This window comes from Camelina sativa, chromosome 2 (genome assembly GCF_000633955.1).
Source record: "Camelina sativa cultivar DH55 chromosome 2, Cs, whole genome shotgun sequence".
In the NCBI taxonomy this organism is placed as follows: Eukaryota; Viridiplantae; Streptophyta; class Magnoliopsida; order Brassicales; family Brassicaceae; genus Camelina; species Camelina sativa.
Window position 1 is genome coordinate 6,207,559 of NC_025686.1, and position 20,056 is coordinate 6,227,614.

The following is a 20,056-nucleotide window of genomic DNA, read 5'->3' on the forward strand; positions in this document are numbered from 1 at the left end:
ACTTCAAACTCTGTTTCATCAATCTTCTCACAATTCAAACCACTAATTTCTTCATATTCATATAGAGAGAACCTCAGCGGCTTTCCTCCAACCAAAAACCATACCTCCGAAGGAATGTTTATTGCCAATTGATTGGACAATAGATAATGGATGGTCTTCCCACAAAACAGGTAGTCAGATTCGGCTAGATCCAATAGAACTCCCAGCTGCGAATTCTTTCTTATTTTGTCATACACCTCATCACCAACAAAGCCTTTCAAACCACCAAGATTGGACAAACTACAATCGTGGTGCATGCTTCTCATCGGCAGTGGAAAATTACCAACCCCATACAACCTACTTGGATACCTCTTGCTTGACCCCATATCTACGACAGAAGCTTTAGTTTAGTTATTAATTCAATATCACAAAACATTTGTTGCTTAGATTAGCAACGAAGCAACATGAAGTCACACAAATATCTTCCGAAAAACAGAGCTCAACAACATACAGAAAACTAACATACAATATACAAGGCCTACTATGTAATACGGTATAAGAAAACAGTAAGCAATAGAGACTAAACCTCAATATAGAAATTTACCTTTGAGCAAATCGCTTTATTTCCCTCCTCCTCTACTTCAAACCACCTCGCCGTCAACTCGCCGTCAGTGGTCCTCCAGCCAAACGTCCTCCACACAGATTCTTTTCACGCCGCAAGCTATCTAAAAATAGCTGATCTCAACCCAACAATCGTAAGACAAACAACACAAAGATTCAAGGGATCGACTTAGGTTTATGATCTTTTTATTTTCCCCTTTTAAGATCTTCGTTTTAAAAGAGAATGGCATAAATCGTAATAAAACACACAACTCAGATATAGAAGTAATTTACAAACTTTTATGTGTTATTCTAGTAAGACAGAAATCTCAACGTGTTAGTCTAGTAATAAACCTACTTTTATGCAATATTCTAGGTAATTTCCCTATATTTTAAATTTAGAAATGAATTTTATAATATGAGTTTTAAAAAAATATATTTGTTTCTTTTTGTATATGGTTCATAATGTTCGGATGCAAAATAAAATAAACAAAACATATCAGAACTTTTTTTAGTGGAAGTAATTAAATCCCTCAAAGTTTTGTTGTTTTAGATTTTATTGTTTTGTGATAAATTGTTAGGTTCTTAGAGCATCTCCAACCTCACTCTATTTTAAAGTCAAAACTCTGTTATAGATTAACATTTACTCTAACCGTACTCTATATCTTACTCTAAAATAGAGTAAATGGTAGGATTACTCTATATACAACTTTAATTTTTTACACTAACTCTATTTTTTAGTATAATATAGATTGACATATTGAAAAAACTATGCTCTATTTTAGAGTAAAAAATAGAATATATATTGGAGATACTCTTAGAAGACATGAGATTTGTGCAGAGACCATATATCAGACATTCGAAACGAAAACTGAGTATTGAAAATTGTTTACAAATATTACCAAATAAATCTCATCTTTCTCTATATCTTTTCCAAAGTTGTAATATATGGATGCTATCAAGACTTATATGATCGCAAAGAAAAATAATTGATAAATATTTATCTTTTTGCGAGTGGTTTTACAACTTTATATATTCTTTAACTCAATCTTGATATTTGATTTTCTTTTTGACTCTACCATATGTTGCTATGGTTTGATTTTCTTCAGTTAGCCTCCTAACAAATATCTTGTGAATTAGAAACTCTATATGAATGCTTAGAATACTTCTATGATGATGTTATTTCTCGGTCCTTGTCTCTATTCTTATTCATTATGTTCTTTTAATTGTCAAAAAAACGATCTCTCCAACATGTCAATTGGTGTAGATTGAAGGGAAGACAAAATTAGAAAAGTTGATATCAACAATAGATACATTCCAATTATTTTTCTGACATAACTACATTTCTAATTTATTTTAACTTACATCTAAATGCTTTTTTTTAATTAACTATATTAAAACTTATAATATCTATATGTTGACTTTTCCATCAGATTTTGATGATTTTTAAATAAGATATGTGAGGAAAAAAAATCAGACTGACTAAAATTCATCCAATCAATAAACTAAACTTCTAAAACCTGAATTTTGTACTATACTAATGAGGTTATGAATCTAGACAATATGTTTTACAAGGTAACAGAAGAATCACCAATGATTATTTTGAATATTTAATTACTGTACTCATGATTTATCATATGCTCTAGCTTTTACTCTATAATCTTGTAATCACCCTTAATATTAAAAAATTAGAATAATGCATATTAAAATATGGTTCATGTCATAAAGACAGTCAAACTGTAACTTATAATTAAATCTAATTTAATTTTATCTGAGTTTTGTCTTTAGTACAATATATATGATTATTGGATATAATGTGATTTTTAAATATATTAGAACATATTTTATATTTTTAAATTTGTCTGTCATAAATTAATTTGGCTTCAATTTTTATTTTAAAAGTATGAAAACTTTTTTTGTTTTAATTGGTTCGATCAGTAGTTTCATTTTTATCTGAGTTTTGTCTTTAATACAATATATATGATTATTGAATACAATGTGATTTTTTAAAATATATTAGTACATATTCTATATTTTAAAATTAATCTATCATAAATGAATTTGGTTTCAACTTTTACTTTAAAAGTATGAAAACTTTTTATTGTTTTAATTGGTTTGATCAGTAGTTTTATTTTTAAGTTATATGGTTTATGCTTTCATTAGGAAATCTTATATAATATGAGAAGGTTTTTTCTAATTTTGCATGCCAATGCGACACTTGGCGCTCTATATTTGTGACATATGTCTTTCTTACTAATCATAAGTTAAACATTTTTTACATACTTTATTTTATTTATATCTTATATGATGTATAGTTTGCTTTAAAAAAAATTACTTTGTTAGAAAAAATATTTCTTCCAACTTTTTAGTTTTAACATATAATATATCTTATATAATATGAGAAGGTTTTTACTAACTTTGCATGTTAATGCGACACTTGGCACTCTATATTTGTGACACATGTCTTTCTTACTAATCATAAATTAAACATTTTTTACATACTTTATTTTATTTATATCTTATATGGTGTATAGTTTGCTTTAAAAAAAATCACATTGTTACAAAGACATGTGATAAATGAACTTGGTTTAAAAAAATTAGTCTATTTTAAAAAAATAGACTATCATAAATGAACTTGGTTTCAACTTTTACTTTAAAAGTATGAAAACTTTTTTTTTGTTTTAATTGGTATGATCAGTAGTTTTATTTTTAAGTTATATGGTGTATGCTTTCATTAGGAAATATATTATACTAGATATTCACCCGCAGTACACCACGTGGCTATATTTTTTTATCTAGAAATACAAAATCTAATTACTTTATTATATTAATTATATATGTGAATAATATCTTTTGTATTTTTAAAATGTATTATAGTTTTACATCAATATATTATGTAGTTTATAATTTTCTTGTCTATATGTAGTGGTTTATTATATAGTTAGTATATTCTTATTGTTTATTAAATTTAATTTAGTCAATAAATATACTATTTTTTATTTTTCTTTTTTATTTACAATACAGAGATAATAGTCTTATATTTTTTATAATTTTTGTTGTTTTATCTCTATATAACTAAACACTTTGTATTTATTGTTGTGTAAGTAGATGAAAATAGCAGAGTATTTTTTTTTGTAAAATTTGATTTATACCAATTGTTTTTTAGTATGATCAAAAATCTATATATTGTATTATATATTAGCTACTGAAAACAACAAAGAAGTAAAAAAAAGAGTTAATAATATGTGTTAATTGAGGCCCAAAAATATTAGTCTCATGTCTTTTTGTACGAAAGATAAAACAAAGGGTGAATTAGGTCAGTAACCAAAACAAAAAAACTATAGTAGTAAATAACACTATATTTAAAAAAATTAGAAGATTAAGATGAGGGCAGTGGAAAATTACCAATGGTGGTGGAGGACAGTGGTGGCTGGCCGGAGATAGTTGCCCGGCGGTGGTTGGCCGGCGGTGGCTGGCCGGAGGTAGCTGGTCGGCGGTAGCTGGCCGGAGGTGGCTGGCCGGAGGTGGCTGGTCGGAGGTGGCTGGCCGGAGGTGACTGGCCGGTGGTGGTTGGCCGGCGGTGGTTGGCCGGAGGTGGTACTCCGGCGGTGGCTTGCCGGAGTAGCCGGAAAAGTTCACCGGGATTGTTCACCGGAATTGTTCGCCGGAAAAGTTCGCCGGAACTGTTGGCCGGCGGCCGGTGGCCGGAGGCCGGGGGTAGCGGTGGCCGGAGGTTTGGCTGGAGGAAATCTAAACCCTATAAGCACATTGGGAACCCTAGTGGTGATGGTGGTAAAGAGGTGGTGGTAGGAGGTGGAGATGGTGGTTTTAGGGGGTGGGAAAGGTGGTGGTAGGGGGTGGGGATGGTGGTGGAAGAGGGTGGAAGGAAATAGTAAGGGCAAGGGTAATATAGTATATATTATAGTTTTTATAGAGTATATTAGTTATATATGGTTAGAATAGTTAGTGGGTTAATTATAATTTTTTTGTTGGTTATTGAGTGCAAATTCCCTAAAACAAATCTTATAGATGTTAAAACTAAAAAATTGGAAGAAATATTTTTTTGTAACAATGTGATTTTTTTTTAAAGCAAACTATACACCATATAAGATATAAATAAAATAAAGTATGTAAAAAATGTTTCATTTATGATTAGTAAGAAAGACATGTGTCACAAATATAGAGTGCCAAGTGTCGCATTGACATGAAAAGTTAGTAAAAACCTTCTCATATACACCATATATAAGATATAAATAAAATAAAGTATGTAAAAAATGTTTCATTTATGATTAGTAAGAAAGACATGTGTCACAAATATAGAGTGCCAAGTGTCGCATTGACATGAAAAGTTAGTAAAAACCTTCTCATATTCACCCGCGGTACACCACGTGGCTATATTTTTTTATCTAGAAATACAAAATCTAATTACTTTATTATATTAATTATATATGTGAATAATATCTTTTGTATTTTTAAAATGTATTATAGTTTTACATCAATATATTATGTAGTTTATAATTTTCTTGTCTATATGTAGTGGTTTATTATATAGTTAGTATATTCTTATTGTTTATTAAATTTAATTTAGTCAATAAATATACTATTTTTTATTTTTCTTTTTTATTTACAATACAGAGATAATAGTCTTATATTTTTTATAATTTTTGTTGTTTTATCTCTATATAACTAAACACTTTGTATTTATTGTTGTGTAAGTAGATGAAAATAGCAGAGTATTTTTTTTTGTAAAATTTGATTTATACCAATTGTTTTTTAGTATGATCAAAAATCTATATATTGTATTATATATTAGCTACTGAAAACAACAAAGAAGTAAAAAAAAGAGTTAATAATATGTGTTAATTGAGGCCCAAAAATATTAGTCTCATGTCTTTTTGTACGAAAGATAAAACAAAGGGTGAATTAGGTCAGTAACCAAAACAAAAAAACTATAGTAGTAAATAACACTATATTTAAAAAAATTAGAAAATTAAGATGAGGGCAGTGGAAAATTACCAATGGTGGTGGAGGACAGTGGTGGCTGGCCGGAGATAGTTGCCCGGCGGTGGTTGGCCGGCGGTGGCTGGCCGGAGGTAGCTGGTCGGCGGTAGCTGGCCGGAGGTGGCTGGCCGGAGGTGGCTGGTCGGAGGTGGCTGGCCGGAGGTGACTGGCCGGTGGTGGTTGGCCGGCGGTGGTTGGCCGGAGGTGGTACTCCGGCGGTGGCTTGCCGGAGTAGCCGGAAAAGTTCGCCGGGATTGTTCGCCGGAAAAGTTCGCCGGAATTGTTCGCCGGAAAAGTTCGCCGGAACTGTTGGCCGGCGGCCGGTGGCCGGAGGCCGGGGGTAGCGGTGGCCGGAGGTTTGGCTGGAGGAAATCTAAACCCTATAAGCACATTGGGAACCCTAGTGGTGATGGTGGTAAAGAGGNTTAATTTATGATTAGTAAGAAAGACATATGTCACAAATATAGAGCGCCAAGTGTCGCATTGGCAGGCAAAATTAGAAAAAACCTTCGCATTGACATGAAAAGTTAGTAAAAACCTTCTCATATTATATAAGATATATTATATGTTAAAACTAAAAAGTTGGAAGAAATATTTTTTTGTAACAATGTAATTTTTTTTAAAGCAAACTATACATCATATAAGATATAAATAAAATCTTATATAATATGAGAAGCAAACTATACAGTATGTAAAAAATGTTTAATTTATGATTAGTAAGAAAGACATATGTCACAAATATAGAGCGCCAAGTGTCGCATTGGCAGGCAAAATTAGAAAAAACCTTCTCATATTATATAAGATATTATATAAGATGTCACAGAGCGCAAGTTTTATAAGGAAACTAGACATTACTTGTTAGATTGTCAAAATTTCCGACTTTCACCCATTGACTGTTCATTGATTCCACCTGCAGAAGTGTGGCAATAAGAATCTCTGAGATATAATAGCTGAAAAGTTACAAAGATGTTGCTACCGGAACAGCAGTGTGATAAGAATTCTATAAGATCTTAGCTTACCTTTTGTAAAGTATAGTCCTGCATTCTATCACACAGCCCGTCCAACAAATCAACCACCCTCAGGTCGCTTATTCTATTTGGATTAAAAAGAAAGAAAGAAAAGTACAGGATCATTCACGATGACAAAAATGACTAAAACAACAACATATTATGGAAACAATTTTTGAAGAAATCATAGTGTATCAATTGTTGTTTTAGATCAATTTACAGACACCCGCTCTTAAAAGTGTCCAACTGTTAGGATAGTTTGCCTTTCGTCACTGCTCCTAACAGCAGATACACGTTACCCTAGTTATCACATTTTGTAACTCCAATAGAGATTTTAATCCACACTTGCACTTGTAACAAAAGATCACAGTTACAAATGATGTAATCATGCAAATGCACATAAACTGAGCCAAATATGTTCTCGCTGCCCATGTGTCCAATTGCCATACTGATATATCAGGATGTGCACATAAAAACAAAGAATACACGATCAATGCACAATGAGGCCACAATGTTTGTACCTGTAGTCAATAACCTTCCCTTCACGCTGGCCTTTCGAATTTAGTCGGTTTCTCATATCAAGATGGTTTCGTGGATTTTCCTGTTTCAAAGAAAGGTTAAAAGCATTGAATCAGGAGCAGGAAAGCTTTGGTAATGCTATAAAGTGCAACATGAGAGATAGATATTAAAGACGTTCTTCTTACCTTTAAAAGCTGTAACTCTAATTCCTCCTGCACAACACCAATCACCATTTTTAGTATTAAGGAAGGTACCCTAACTCATTCCCTAGAATCAAAAGACTTGTGATCTTGAAAACAAAAACCAAGTTTCCCCCATTGCAAATTCTAAAGACTTATTTGGCTACTAGGGAATATACAAACATGTCCATCGAAGATCTCTCTACCATTATCATTAAATCGGCGTTCGCTGTATAACACGAAATCAAAGAGAGGAAAGCTAGGGGTTCCGACGGCGTTACAAGTGGCGCATTTGTTATCGAGGGAGGTGGAATAAATGTGTTTTACCTGCTATCATCACTTTGATAAGTTGCTGTGAACCAATGAATTCAAATGTTTTAGCCACGTCAGATACTATCTAGTAAAAAATTGTAGCCACGTCGGACACCACTCTAGAGTGGTTTGTTGCCTTACAAAAATCAGATCAAGTATTCGTGGAGTCTTGGGACTTCAAATTTCAAGCTGTCCCGGGTTCAAACTATTTGGTATGTACGTATCTCTAAACCATCGTCTTACAAAATGTGTATTTGATAATACAATTTAGCTTGCAACGCACTGTTTTTATCAAGTCAAGTTTTCATTCATATAGAGAGGCTCACTGTATCTGTATGGATGTTATCATACTATCACTATAAAATATAAATCATGAATTGGTAATAATGGACTCAGGAACACCGGCCGAAAGAACCTTTGGTGTGATTTTTTTTTTCTATTTTTTTATGCACTGAACTTACCTGTGGCTGTGGGTGGTAAAACAATTTTAATCATAAAATCTAAAAACCCTAATTCAGCTATGGCAGCGATGAAACCGAAGGCCGATGCTCTTGCCTTTCTCCTTCTACGTGTCTTGGTGATGGACCAAACATGCTCAAGAACACCTTCATCATTCAAACCAATATGTCAAAATATACAAAGAAAAAAATCTAACATGAGTGAATGTTTGAATGATCATATGACTTACCGGTAAAAATACAAGGCCGTGCAAGAAACCGAGTAGGACTAGTGCCAGATACATCTTGAAGTAGTAGACCTGTCGGGGATACAAAAACAAATTCAGAAGCCAAATACGAAAAGGAAAGGAAAGACTAAGAATAATAAAAAAAAGCTTCAAGAGAGATCGCAAGCACATACCACAAAGACTTCTGATCTTGAGAAACCGAGCACAATCACCCCAACTAGCTTAGTCAACGTAATTCCACTGCCACAGAACATATGTTAATAAGGACATTGGATTGTATTAAGAAGCAATTCTAATAAACAGGAAGCAATTCTTGTTTGTGAGATCCATCACGGAAATTAGTGGATTTTTCCCAAGAAAATGTGTAGGGAAGTTATGGGCTTTGCTAAGCGTTTATCAGCTTATACCGAGGGAAACAGAATCTTTGGTTTGTGTTCTATGTTCATGGATCGAGTTGAAGAGAGACAAAATACCTGAAAACTGAAGCTCCCATCCCACCCAGCGCCTCTTTCATCCGTTGGTTTCTGTCCCCAGAGCTTATCTGAGCATTTAGGAAATTCCCGTCAGGATGAAAATAGCATTGTGGTTGTTAATACTGTTAATACAGACAGAGGGGGACTGACCGAGAAAGCGTGAGTTATGTGTACACAAAACTCTACCGCTATGCCCACGGACATTATTAGATTTACAACTGATAGCGCGTTTAGCTGGATATGAAAGACTGCCATAACCCCCTAGCATGTTTTAAATCAAGGGTTGGTCGAGTATCACATTAGTAACCTGAGACTGAGAGTATGAATATAGATAGTTTTTTTCATAACAATGAGAGAGTAGAGTACCAAAAGATCAATAATGATCATTGCGATCACCAGCAAAATAATTGCGGAGCTCCAAAAGCTGAGTTAGAAAGCAGACAGAGGGGAAAAAATGTAGAATCAGGTTTAATCATATCTAACAAGAAAACTATGATAACAAAGAGGTTAAGAGTATATTTCAGTGGGAAAGAGCTTTAGAGTGATACCTGCATGTGATGATTAAACACACGACAAACACGGCAGATGAAAAAAAAAAAAAATTCAAAGTCAGCTCGAAGTCAAAAGTTAGAATCAAGACCTACCAACTAGAAACTCAAGCTAAGATCTGAGAATATAAGATTTACAAACCGATGGCTATGGAGAGGTTGATTAATGCAGTTTTCCATATGTCAAGATATTGCTCAAAGAACATATAAAATACTGAGTATGGATAAATCTCCATCTGAAAAAGAATAAACTACAAGTTAGACATTAAAATTCAATAAAAAGAAACTACCATAGTGATGAAGAAATTGCGACAAGTTAGATCAGTTTCCATTAGGAAATCCAACTATATATTAAAGGGGGAAAAATGTATGAGTCATTTGTTTATCAAGAAGATAATAAAATATGAAATCATGTGACTTGCATCGATCAGTATATGGTACCTTTAAGGAACGAGAAACTTTTGCACTAAACTCTTGAGCAGCTCTCATTGAATTAACATAGTCAACCTGAAAACAAACTTTCAGTATAAAGTATAAACTAAAACAAGAATAGAGACTCACAACAAACATGAAAAGTTGCTCTACATTTTATGAGATGGGAAAGTACCTGCTTGTTAAGGGGTGTATGATAAGTGCGGAACGATGAAGCTTGAATGATACCACTTTCATAGCCTGGTAAGAAATGAGAGCATACATATTACAGATTTGGGTATCAATACCATGCTAGAATCGATGACAGTTAAATGGACTAAAAAAGAAAAAGGAGATAGTGTGGAAACCTTGCAAATCAACACTACTAGAATAAGCACCATGACCACCTTTAGCACAATCAGCGGAAGGAAGCGCACTGAGGAACCAAGGAAGTTTCTCTTTGAATTGGGTTGTGGATGGGCGGTCACTGCTTAAATCTGCATGACGGAAGCACTGGACAACCGAAAAGAAAAAAATTATGCAAGTCATCATTAGAGATGTTGCGGAGAGTAACAAACACATCCCTACTAATATAATTAATTGAATAAATTACCGTGGTACAATCTTTGCATACTTCACTTAGGCCACAGCTGCCTTGATCAGGAGGACAACAAGGAGGCTAGAAATGCAACAAAAGTACGAGAACATTTAGCCTTCAGTAAGTTATAAATCGCTCGACACAGTATTACCATAATATTTTGGACCTCATAAATAAGTATGATATTGTATACATTTTGAATAATCACAATGTGCTACTTTTGAATGAGTTTTCCAATATTTGTAAGAATTTGATAAGAGCCTATCCCATACTAGGCCCCACACGGCTACACCAAGTCCAGTTAAAAGCTAGCTTATGAGTGGGGATGCCCATGTGACTTTTTAACGCAATGAAATGATTAGTCCCATTTATAACCAATGAGAACGCTTATAATAATTGAAGTTACTTTTCTTCTCTATCTCAGTTCATTTATGTTTGTTATATATGGGACCACTAAATCTTAAATATATTGATTCTAAGCCTTGGCAGTGAAATCAAAATATATATATACCTGGTCATCAGGGGGGCAGAAGGTACCATTTGTAAACTTTCGGCAACAGCCAAATGCCTCAGGAGATAACCACACAAGAAAGTCGTCAAGCCATGAAGCAGCTGGCTTAGCTATGTAGCTTAGTTCTGGAGTCAAAGAAGCCCTTGCAATCTATGGACAAGAATGAAAGTTAGATACTCATAAAGAATAAGAACAGATACTCCGCTAAATATTTGCCTAATCGATTACTGAAACACATTTAATGCCAACAGCTAGAGAAGTTGTAAATATTAATAGTGCCATGTCTTAAAATCTTGTGAGGACATATAAAAATATTAATTCTTTTCCGCATTGACTTGTGGAACACATTAAGAATGTTAGCAATAACAAATATCAGTAGGTACTAAAAACAGATCCAGATTATTTGTAGACTTAACTTACCACACTACTAAATTGAATTTGAAAAACTTGAGATAAATGTGATTGTAATGTGAAAAATGGATAGTGAGACTTTCTCTAATGTACAAGAAAACAAAGTATAGACATATATCAAAGACAGATAACCAAATTATATTAGGAGGAGAAATGAAAATAAATGCAGACAAGCTATATACCTCGTTTAAAAGAGAGTTAGGATCACACTTGTTAATGGAACAAAGTTGATTTGTCTGTCTTGATTCTGAGCTGAGACATGAGGCAAAATGAGTTTTAATCATAAGTTGGACCAAATTATATCAGCTAAACACTTACAGCTAAGAGAAACAGAACGTGAGATACCTGTAGTTATAATTTTTCAGAACAAAGTATAAAGGTGGACCGATACGAAGATATGTAGAAATATTGTTGAAGTAACCCTAATAGGAAAAGAGGGGCACTTGTTAGATAGCCTAGGTTTGATACTTTACATTAGTAAAGTTCAATATAAACCTGAAGATATGAATCCTGAGGAAGAACAATTTGTTGCTCCAAACCAGGCTCAATCCGAGTGGACAATGCCTACAAAATCCATGAACATGTTTAATAAAAGATGATAATTTCAACAGCTAAAATGAAGGATACAACATTTCTCTTATGGGTCAGAAAATGTATCAACTCACAATTCCAGCCATTGCTAAGCCAAAGAAGAAGGCAATAACCAATATTTTGACTGCCCAATGGCTGAGGATGGGTGCATGAATTTCCTGAAAGTGTAGAATGAAACATAAAAAATTCAAAATAACTAAAATCTTTCGTTGACTGAAAAATTGCCTAGACTAAAATACATGCAAGGATAACGTAAAATGTTTTTTTTAAGGGAAATCTCAATTATGTAGAACAGAAACCAAATCTCCTAGGGTGTACTAGGTGGTACGAGTTAATTAATAAAGTACCTTCATATATCGAGTCAAAATGCCAGCTTTTCTCTGACCAATCCCTGAGAGTGATACCAGGCAACTCCAATGAAACTTTAATTTCACAAAATTCTACAATGAAAAAGGGTATGGTGATATATCAAAACCCAGAAGTGATTACCTTTGTCAGCACTATCTGATGATTGTGATGTCTTGATACATGGGAAGCAATCAACCCTCTTATTCTCTGTCCGCTGGAAGTCAAAAACTATCAAAGCAACAAAAGCAGTAACCTGGAGAAGAAAGTCCAAAAGGACAGCCAATGCTGAAAGCATGAAGCATATAATCGTTAAAAAGCCAGAAGGTAGATAATCAAAGTATTCAAACTGAAATACTGAAATGTTTTTACTGACCAGCAAACATGGAGAACACTCGAACAGCTGGCATTTTAATAAAAGCACCAACAGCAAAAGCTAAAATCTCGGCTAAACTTGCAAGAGTAATTGATGGTCCAACTTCCATAAGGGCATTGCTTATTCGTCTTTCCAAAGGGAGCTCTTGCTCTTGTCTCTTAACAGCATGAACCAGTATGCACATATTATCAACACCGACCTGTTGATAAATATTTCATGTAGAAGTAAGGAAAAAAATAAGAACAAGATGTAGATCGTCGGCAACAACATCAGTTACATATTTAAGTTGCAAGCAATATTAGTATCAGACATGACTTACAGCCAAAACAAGAAAAGGTATGACTTCCATTATGATTAGAGTCGATTTCATCCCAACAGCACTGAAAAATCCTACAGAGCCAAGGACAGAAAGCATGACAAGAATAACACCAGATAGACCAAGCAAAACCTGAAATTAAGAAGGTTACATTTCAGAATAAAGTATAAGGAAATCCTTTGAGGTTTGAAACTTCGTTAAGTTCAGAGTAACACTATAATTCAGATAATTCTAACCGTTTATCATTATCATACCTTTGAGGTAATGTAAAAGGAATTTAAGCGAGGTGCATCCCCAAGTGTGAGTGATATATAGGCAAACATGACAAGATAACTTATCTGAAGGACAAAAACAGGAGAAAAAGAAGACATGAAAGACATATTAGAAACCAAACAGAGTAGGAATAATAAAAAATAATTTAAAAAAAAAAGCAAAAGATGGCATAAATATATTAAGATAAAATAGACTATTGAATCTTGAAGGTACAAAATAAGGAAACTCACCGCTATAGTTATGACATCTGCGGTGCTTTCTCTTTTCAATTCTTCTTCAATAGAACTTTCCGAAGAGAAAGAAAGAGTTAAATTTTTTGCTTTAGCCATTGGCAACAATTCATCCTGTCATATAAAGAGTACTAGCGTAAAAGAAAGAACAAGAACAGTAGCATCAAGCTTTGTGCATCATAAAATTAGTAAAATAAAATAACTAAAATTTTGTTTTTTCGTATCAAAATTTCCAACCTTGGCCAGTTGGATAAAGGCTTTCTCCCATGCCACTGCTTTCTCAGTTTTGTTGCCTTCATTGTTAACAGCATTGTCCACAGGATAAGTCACAAGAAAAGCAGAAGCCTGTCCTAAGCATGTCAATTAAAGGGGTATTAGATACTCATCGTATGAATGGACTTACTCTATATAAGTTACTCTAACAAACTGAAGAATACTACCTCACTAAAACTGTTCTCTGAGAAACCTCCCAGTGCAGTAGTTGGATCAAGGGGACCCTTAAATGCACTCAAACATGAATCTGTCGAGGTGAAATGCTGAAGAAAGTAGTGAGCATATTATAAAGTGGTTAGATATCAAAAAAATATTGCCATAAACTTATTAAAATGAAACAAAAATAGGCTAAAAATGTGGAGTGCAGTCATGGAGAAATTACAATGAGAAAAATGAAATAGTATATAAATTCACAAGTTACCTCAAAGCAATATTTAACATGATCGACGCCTCCAAAGTCCTCATAATTTTCTGGTTTCATTTTGAAATACTGCCTCCATAAGCAAGAAATCCACCAGATACGTTAGGGACTACTGGTCTATTGAGGAAAGGCCAACTCTAGTACTATAAAAAGGAAGGAGTGCAACCTGCAGAACACTCTGTGTGGCACAATCCTCTGCAAGGGGTTTCATGCAAATATCTGTCAGAGAAACCATAGAACCTGCGTGATTTGCCCGAAGTCCATCAACCTACCATATTAAACAACTTTTTACATGTCCAGTACAGAAAGACATTATGCGGGTGATCAGATAGATTTAAAATGCTGGAAAACCAGAAAGCAAATACCTTCTTTTGTATGTCAAAAAGTAACTTAATATTGTCATCTGTCAAAATCTCTGGCGCCTTTTCATGAGGAGATTTTGGAACTGTTGCTAGTATTAGCTGCAGAAATTTCCAAAAAATGTGAAAAGAAAGCTGATTAAGAGAAGTTTGAATGTTTGATAGAAATGGGGAAACCTGTTCAATTCTATAGAAAGGAGCAAGATGGGTGTCAAAGAATTGTTTCTCTTCAGCAGCTCTGCTCCCTGGTCCTACCCATAGCTGCAATATACAGTATGAAAACAATTTATATAAACATTTTCCGGAAAGGTCAAATAAGATTGCATATAGTATAGCATTGTAAAAACACTAAGCAAGAGGGAAAAAAAATCAAATAGCTACCTTATCAGGCCGTGTCTCCACTTTGAATCGGATCAAACCCACACAAAGTAGAAGAACTATAGAGATTGACAAACACAAAACAAGAGTTGGGTGTCTTGCTACCCAAATCCCATACTTCCTGGAAACAGAAAACCCGACAATTTCAACAAACCTACTTTGACGCTAGGCAGCCTAGTGAATGAATTTCAATTACCTGTAAAAATTGGCCAAGTGTCCTTGCACTGTCGACAGCTGAGCCCAGTTTCTTTGTGGTGTATTTTGTAACATCTGAGGAAAACATAACAAAGCAATGAGCATCCCAATTATTAATCAGCAGCTCAAACTTCAAAAGTTGTAGTAGTGGTCAGGCTAAGCACATAAATACCTCTGCATGAATAGTGTCGGGTTTTGGCAGATTATTAGCATTTCGTTCTCCACCAGGACTCATCTGGGAGGTGTTCTTCTTACCCCTTACTCGGTGAAGTAAACCCCCTCCGAGAAACAGAGAAACCAATACAATATACAAAATGGCTAGTATAAAATCAACACATTTCGCCTGCATGATTCACCACCAACCAGGAGGACCATGTTAAACAAAGACTTCAAAATCATAAGCACTAGTAAATATGGAATCCATATATACCTTAAGTGATCCAATTTGGATTGAACAAAAATGCTTTTTCTGAGTAGGAAGTTCCGCTCTACTGGAGCAAGTAGCTGCAGAAGGACAATCACCACAAGAACAGCCAAGAGTATCATCACCACATGAATAAGCAGACACATTCATAGGCCTCATTCCAGATGATACAGGTGGTGTTGGCAAAAACGCGATCCCATATGGTGAGCCTGGCAAATTGACACCCGCTTTCTGGCCAATAAATGCAAACCATTCTGATGGACACAACAGACATCACATTTATATCAAGATAAGCTAAGTAAAAAAAACTCAATCGAACTAGTCCTTGAGGCATATAACAAAATATCTACCTTTAAAATTCTTTGCACCAGCTCCGAGAAAGTCTAAAGCACGGCTATTTGAGCTACCAAATTTCACATCTTTGCAGGATTCATACATCCCCGCTCCAAAATCATCAGTTATATAGTACTGAATCCCATCTACAGTCAAATTATTCTTGACCTGCCAAACAAAACACAGCAATGGGACGACTTAAAGCTACTTCAAAATTGCAGCATCAATTAGACAGACAGGTGCATCATTCAAAAAAGTTGTTACCTTTGTAGTAGAAGTGACATTGATAAACAAACTCTGATCCGGAGAACAAGTAAGTTCACAGAAAAGATTCAGAAAGTTCCTCAAACATGCAGGACAACCTACAATAAAGGGAATAGCCTGACAACAAACACACACACATTTCAAATTTCAGTGAATCTTGAATCATGAAAAAAAAAAGATCTAAAGCCTGGTTTTATAATACCTGTTGAACTTGTGAACGTAATGTATCAAACTGAGTCTCTGTGCAACAAACATTGCCAGTGATTGTTGGACACAAGCTTTGAATCTTGGAAGATAGCAAATCATCAGGCTAGATAAGAAGAAGAAGAGAGTGAGAAACGATTAGTAGATCGAGACGACAACAACAAAAAATGCTTCATCTCTTGAGCAATAAATTAAAAAAAAAAAAAAAAAACCACACACACAAACGACACATATACTCACTTTCACTGCAGGAATGTTTAAAGGGCAATTTAGTACTTTCCCGTCGCTTCGTGCTCCACAGATGTCATACATAGCACAATATCCTGCTGATTGTTTTGCTTCTACTCCATGACCAACAAACAGAATCTGCATTGGTAAAAAGAAAAAAAAAATACCAACATCAAATTCAGAGAAATTCCAAAAAATAAAAATATCCACTACAAAAATTTCAAACACACAAAAAAGGTGAAAATTTGTATATCAATATGTTAATATATACAAATTTTCACCTCTTTGTGTGTTTGAAATTTGTTAATATAAAAAAAAAAAATGTTAATCATCACAATGTGAATTATACAGCCAAATAGAAAAACTGGAATTAACAACAAAAAAAAAAAAAAAACTCCACAATTTGAATAATATTTTTTTTTCCTTGATAAATCACAATTTGTATAACTGATTGAGTGATTTCAACAAAAATTAAAAAAAAAAATATACAAAAACCTAAATAGTTTGTATATCACTGCTACAATCCGAATTGAAATCTTTGAAAGAAAAAAAAAAACAAAATATGCAGAAACAAATTTGCTAGAAGAGAGGAGAAGCAAATGGATAGAGAAATAAATCAAAAAAAAAAAAAAAGACTTTCCAGAAGAAGAAGAGATAAAACAAGAATCCTCATAATTTCTTCGTCGGCAATTTGGTATATCTCCTTTTGACCAACAAATCGGTTGTGAAAGTTTTGTTCTGAAAATCTCAATAGAAGAATCTCATCAGAACGAAACTGGGCGTGGAAAAAAATAACAGAGACAGAAGAGAGGAAGAGAGGAGGAGTCAAAAGGTGTGAAAGAGGTTTTATAATATATATATACACATAACACAGTGTGTGTATTATTATGTGTGTGCTTCAACAAAGCTCTGCCATCTCAGGTCCTAGGGATGTGAGAGAGTCCTAATAACTTACTATTATACCCTCGCTTTTGATTTTTTTTTTTTTCTCTGACGTGTTTCGTCGTAGAGGGCGTTTCCATAATACTTGGGAGAAAGGATTACGCGGTTCCTCCGGAAACTGATTTTTGTTTCAATCTTTTTTTCTTTGGAAAAAATAGACTTTTAGGTGTTGAATGAGAATAATGGATGTAGTAAATTTTTTTTTTCTAGTTTTAGGTTTTGAAAATCTGTTTAGTTTTTGGTTGTAAATCTAAAAATAGTTTTTGGTTGTAAATCTAAAAACATTTAAAATTGTATGTATACTTATTAAGACATTATTTTAACTATTTTTGTAAAGAAATTATTAATAATTTTATTATATTAATTGTAAAGTATGAATATGAAATTAATTGGTGACAGCTTTTCCTCTAGAAAAGTTGTTAAAGGGTGGGGATCAGGATTCGAGTAACGCCTGGCGCACCAATAACCTACTGGTGGATTTGGATATCCACAGTGATGGGTTAGGATCGATGCCCTGTAGGGCCAGCTTGGGATCCGTTGGGACGGCTAGCAGTGGGCTAGCAGGGTCCACGGACGGTCCGTTGGGACAGCTAGCCGTGGGCTAGTGGGGTCCGCGGGACGGGTTGTCACGTACACTTAATCACCATTTGTCAACAACACTCATATACGTGTTTTTGTGTCTTTAACAAATGTAATATCCGCGAACCAAAATCCCGGTTTAGGGATTGCATCGGTCAATGCAAGGTTGGCTTTTTGCGGACGAGTTAAGTTAAACGCTGCGTTTTGGGTTAGGAAAACCCTTAACACGAGTTTTGTCTCATTTGACTTGTTTTGGCCATTTTTGAGAAATAGAAAGAGAGAAAGAGTTTTGTGAGAGTTCTTGGGCGTTTTGGGAGATTCTTGGAGGTTTGTGGCGTTTTCTGATGAGATCTGAGGCTTAGAACGTTGTAGGAGCTTGCTAGGAGTGTTTTCTTGCTTGTTTGAGGTTCAAAATCGTCTTGGCAAAGGTAAGTGCATGACCATGGCTTATCTAAGCTAGATATCTCTCTGATTTACTTGTTATGTGTTGTTAGGCTTGTTAGATTGATATTTGGGACGATAGGATGCTTTCTTGTGGCTTGGGATCGAGTTTTGTGGTTGTAGGAACGAAGATCCGGCGAGAATCTTCGGGGAAAACATGATGCTTGGCATTGCATCGGTCGATGCACATTGTGCGTCGGTCGATGCACATTGTGCGTCGGTCGATGCAAGTGCGAGGACGGCGCGTAAAACCTAGGGTTTTGTGTTATGTCGAGCATGCGTCAGTCGATGCAGTGCGAGTGTCGATTGATGCAAGTGCATCTAGCATCGGTCGATGCAACCTTGTGTCGGTCGATGCATCCCAATCTGGTGTCGGTCGATGCATGTTGGTGTCGGTCGATGCAGAGTCCTGGTTTGTTATTGTTGATTGTTGATTATTGTTTAATGGTTAGAGATGTCTCTATTGCTTGTGTGTATAGCCCAGTAGATGGGAGGATTGCCTTATTGAGTGTTTTTAAAATACTCGTGCATTGCAATTTGTGTTTGTGGTGCAGGTAAAGGCAAAGTATGATCGTGGAATCAAGGCAATGAAGAAAAGGATGTTCTAGTGGTTCGCTTGGTTGTCTGGCTTCTGTTAGGTTCCTAGAGTTGAGTTCTAGAATATTGTTTAGGATTGCTGGTTCTCTGGTTTATGTTGTTTGGATCATTAGTTTATGATTTGGAATTAATGTTGGTTATTGGATTATTATTGGTTATGTCCGCTGTTGAATGTGATTGTGGTTAGATGGCTAGTGGATATGGAACCACTAGTTGTAGTTTATTTCTGTTATTATATTTATTTATTTATTATTATTTTTTTTTTTAAAGTTGGGTCCTTTCAAAGTGTTTCATCACAAAGACATGTATTGCATATAATAAACAAGTGTCACTGAGGTGGAAGACACATGTAGTAGTAATGGATAATTATATTTAGTTTATGACACTCCCCCTTGAGTATCCATCACTAATGATGAGTTATGCACTGCCTCATTAAAAACCTTGTCACGGAAAACTTCTTTCGGATAAAAACCATGACGAGGAAAAAAGTGTACAGTGACATAAACTCCCCTTGCAATAAAGAATCATATTCTCTTCATAAGTTTTGTAGATGACTCATATCAATCATTCTTTGCTTCTCATCACCTTTATCATTGACATTCTTCTTTGAAGTTGTAACATCCGCGAACCGAAATCCCGGTTTAGGGGTTCCATCGCTTGATGCAATAGGTGCATTGGTCGATGCATGTTCAGTTTTGTGCGGACGAGTTTAAGTTAAACGCTGCGTTTTGGGCACAGGGAAAAGGAAAACTCTGAAATCGTTTCTTTTGTCTCATTTGTCGACTATGGTTGCTTTTGAGAGAAAAAAAGAGAGAAAGAGTGTTCTTGGTGTTCTTGGTGATTTTTGTGGATTGGTGGCTTTTCCTGGTGAGATATGAGGCTTAGGACGTTGTAGGAGGCTTCTAGAAGTGTTTTCTTGCTTGATTGAGGTTCAGAATCGTCTTGGCAAAGGTAAGTGCATGACCATGGCTTATCTAAGCTAGAGAACTCTCTGATTTGCTTGTTATGTGTTGTTAGGCTTGTTAGATTGTTATTTGGGATGTTAGGAAGCTT

The 20,056-nt window shown here is 34.8% G+C and overlaps 2 protein-coding genes across 2 annotated transcripts in view; both read right to left on the bottom strand.

Moving 5' to 3' along the window:
* Positions 1 to 7,844, bottom strand: part of LOC104718571 — a 50,848-nt gene extending 43,004 nt beyond the window's left edge. The window contains exons 1-4 of the mRNA XM_010436337.2: positions 7,292 to 7,844; positions 7,109 to 7,188; positions 6,600 to 6,672; positions 6,436 to 6,490 (exon numbers count right to left, since the gene is read on the bottom strand). Coding sequence (XP_010434639.1) covers positions 6,436 to 6,490; positions 6,600 to 6,672; positions 7,109 to 7,188; positions 7,292 to 7,339 — 256 coding nt within the window. The 5' untranslated portion in view covers positions 7,340 to 7,844. The remainder of the gene's footprint in view (positions 1 to 6,435; positions 6,491 to 6,599; positions 6,673 to 7,108; positions 7,189 to 7,291) is intronic.
* LOC104718553 (Niemann-Pick C1 protein-like) lies at positions 7,951 to 17,366 on the bottom strand. Its single transcript, XM_010436320.2, has 38 exons — positions 17,085 to 17,366; positions 16,457 to 16,582; positions 16,215 to 16,322; positions 16,013 to 16,129; positions 15,766 to 15,916; positions 15,422 to 15,669; positions 15,164 to 15,334; positions 14,993 to 15,066; positions 14,800 to 14,917; positions 14,596 to 14,679; positions 14,425 to 14,520; positions 14,226 to 14,327; positions 14,060 to 14,128; positions 13,806 to 13,901; positions 13,603 to 13,710; positions 13,366 to 13,479; positions 13,117 to 13,200; positions 12,866 to 12,994; positions 12,547 to 12,745; positions 12,315 to 12,458; positions 12,173 to 12,216; positions 11,900 to 11,983; positions 11,730 to 11,798; positions 11,580 to 11,656; positions 11,417 to 11,486; positions 10,824 to 10,973; positions 10,328 to 10,393; positions 10,083 to 10,227; positions 9,911 to 9,975; positions 9,745 to 9,810; positions 9,446 to 9,539; positions 9,304 to 9,340; positions 9,122 to 9,179; positions 8,906 to 9,016; positions 8,756 to 8,823; positions 8,456 to 8,522; positions 8,286 to 8,354; positions 7,951 to 8,202 (listed from the first exon to the last, which is right to left on the bottom strand). Exons 1-38 carry the CDS (start codon positions 17,115 to 17,117, stop codon positions 8,116 to 8,118), a joined length of 3,798 nt encoding a protein of 1,265 aa, XP_010434622.1. The 5' UTR covers positions 17,118 to 17,366; the 3' UTR covers positions 7,951 to 8,115.

Bases quoted from the DNA above. Each gene is read 5' to 3' on its own strand.
- LOC104718553 (XM_010436320.2), bottom strand. From the start codon at position 17,117: ATGAGGATTCTTGTTTTATCTCTTCTTCTTCTG. The intron at 14,918-14,992 runs GTAATTGAAATT...TTCTGTTTCCAG, and splicing joins CACTTGGCCAATTTTTACAG to GAAGTATGGGATTTGGGTAG. The intron at 11,799-11,899 runs GTGAGTTGATAC...TGGATTTTGTAG, and splicing joins GCTTAGCAATGGCTGGAATT to GCATTGTCCACTCGGATTGA.